The sequence below is a fragment of the Camellia sinensis genome, chromosome 8 (assembly GCF_055761805.1).
Source record: "Camellia sinensis isolate YWXY chromosome 8, ASM5576180v1, whole genome shotgun sequence".
Classification (NCBI taxonomy): Eukaryota; Viridiplantae; Streptophyta; class Magnoliopsida; order Ericales; family Theaceae; genus Camellia; species Camellia sinensis.
Window position 1 is genome coordinate 42,621,338 of NC_138968.1, and position 2,093 is coordinate 42,623,430.

Below are 2,093 nucleotides of genomic sequence, written 5' to 3' on the forward strand. Positions count from 1 at the left end.
TGATTGGCGAGAAGCCAATCAAACACCCAAACTCCAAAAAACAGAACAAAAGACAGAACAACAAAACTAACAGCAGCAAGGCATAAATCATGAAACAAACAATTAGCATAAGTCACCACCAATGCTTCGCCCCTAAACAGCACTCCCAACACAATTCTGCAGCAGCTACCAAGCCAGGCCACTTAACAAACTGAAAAATGCACCTAGCACTCAGCAATAGCAGTACTCCATATCCATATGACGGATAGAAAGGTGGAACATGCATGAAGGGTCTTCATGTTCGAAAACCAATATATGGGTTCGGACGCCTTAGCAGAAGAGCATTCTGAACAGCTTCAATTTCCATAAACTCCACATAAGCAAATCCTTTAGGTTGACCAAACTTGTCTGTCATAGGATTAGAAGTGTTGCTGGCCCTCCTCAAGTGTACACTCCTAATCTACACCAGAAACACAGAAGCACCAACTCAGAATCTGCTATACACCAGCAGACTACCAAACCAGAAGACTAGCAGCCACCATACAAACTTGAGCAGCAGCTGAAGCAGGTATATAGGCAGGGGGCTTGCACCAGCGTGTTCAACAATGCTAGACCAGAGCTTCACCAACAGACAGATGCTTCTGCTGCTCAGATGCAGAGCATGCTCTGCTGCTCAGATGCAGAATAGCAAACACTAGCAGCTGAAAACTCCCTCAGACAGACTAGCAGATACAAAGCAGAATCACACTACAGCCTAGCATACTCCAAACAGATCAAACAGACTACAGCAGCATACACCAAACAGATTAGCGTACAGATTAGCAGATGCATACCGCAGAATCAATCACCAAACAGACCAAACAGATCATACAGACTAGCAGATGCAAACAGCAGAAAGACACTACCAGCTGCAAACTTCCTCAGACACATGCCTTTACCTGATCAAGGTTGTTGATAAAATCATTAACAGAGTACATATTCCCTAACTTGGAAGCCTTACTCCATAAGGCAAATCGAACCTTAATGAGCTCACTAAGGTCTACTCCACAAGGCTGCACTCCATTAAATACACAATCATTTCTAAACTTTCAAATGGACCATAGAGCAATCAGAGGTAAAACCCTCCATAATCTCCTAACCTTGTTCTTAAATTGGCCACCTAACCACCAATAAAACAAACAGTCAACAGACCTAGGCACCACCCACAGGCACCCCCACCATTGTAACAGATCTGTCCAAACTTTCCAGGAAAAAGGACAATGCAGCAACACATGGGCAGCAGATTGTAGACACCCCATTTTTGACCGACCTTGAGACTCAGACGTCACCAGTTGAGCACTTGGTGATATTGCATAATGTGCTCGTTCAGAAGTTTCAGAGTCTTGGCTGCGAGCCCCGCCTCCGGATTTCCGAACCCTCTTCTGTGCCTTGTCTCGGTTTGCGAACCAGACTCGGTTTTCTCTGTTTCTTTTTATGAGGGAAGGGAGAGGTCCCGTAGACTATCTCTCAGTGCCCGTGGGCTACATTTGGTGGCCGTAGGCCATTTTTCCCATTTCGGAGCCCGGTTTCCGGTTTTCGGAGCCGTCAGGCCGTGTGCCTCGGTTCGGGACCGCCTAACCACCTCCGTTTGCTCTGATTTTCGGCATACATCTTATTTTCTCCCTTTTGAGGGACACTGGGGTCTGAGAAACCCACTTCGTGGCCGAACGGCATTTTCGGTGTTTAACGGGCAGTTTCTGGGGCCCCGAACTGCGTGTTTTGGCCCCCGAACATTCGTTTTGCATCGGTTTTCGTTCATTTTTGGCAGGTACCTCTGTTTTATCACCAGGAAGGTCACTGAAGGGTGGGAGGCTAGTAATTGTTGCAGCAACCAGTTATCTCTCCTCCGGAGCCTCCCGGCGCCCGTTTTTCGCACTTCCGGGCTAATGTTGAACACCCTAGGGTTAGTGTTGCCAACTTTCAACCACATATCTGTGATCTACACACCTGAGAGGCCACTAAAAGTTGGTGGGCGGCCATTAAGGTCACCTGACCCTTTTGACCCCTTTCTTCCGGGCTAATGTTGAACCCCTTGGACCTTTTTTCTTAAACTTTGAACCACATATTTGTGATGT

At 47.0% G+C, this 2,093-nt stretch overlaps 1 protein-coding gene across 1 annotated transcript; it reads right to left on the reverse strand.

Moving 5' to 3' along the window:
• Positions 1–274: 274 nt before the first annotated feature.
• On the reverse strand, positions 275–1,200 carry LOC145797729 (uncharacterized). The gene is made up of 4 exons (XM_082885143.1): positions 1,186–1,200; positions 918–1,031; positions 594–680; positions 275–439 (listed from the first exon to the last, which is right to left on the reverse strand). The coding sequence occupies exons 1-4, from the start codon at positions 1,198–1,200 to the stop codon at positions 275–277; spliced, it is 381 nt and encodes a 126-aa protein (XP_082741269.1).
• Between the last annotated feature and the right edge of the window lie 893 nt (positions 1,201–2,093).

What these genes read in the sequence shown, in the direction of transcription:
- LOC145797729 (XM_082885143.1), bottom strand. An exon ending in TTATCAACAACCTTGATCAG is followed by an intron (nt 681 to 917) that starts GTAAAGGCATGT and finishes GGGAGTTTTCAG; the next exon opens with CTGCTAGTGTTTGCTATTCT. An exon ending in TGTCTGTTGGTGAAGCTCTG is followed by an intron (nt 440 to 593) that starts GTCTAGCATTGT and finishes TTTCTGGTGTAG; the next exon opens with ATTAGGAGTGTACACTTGAG.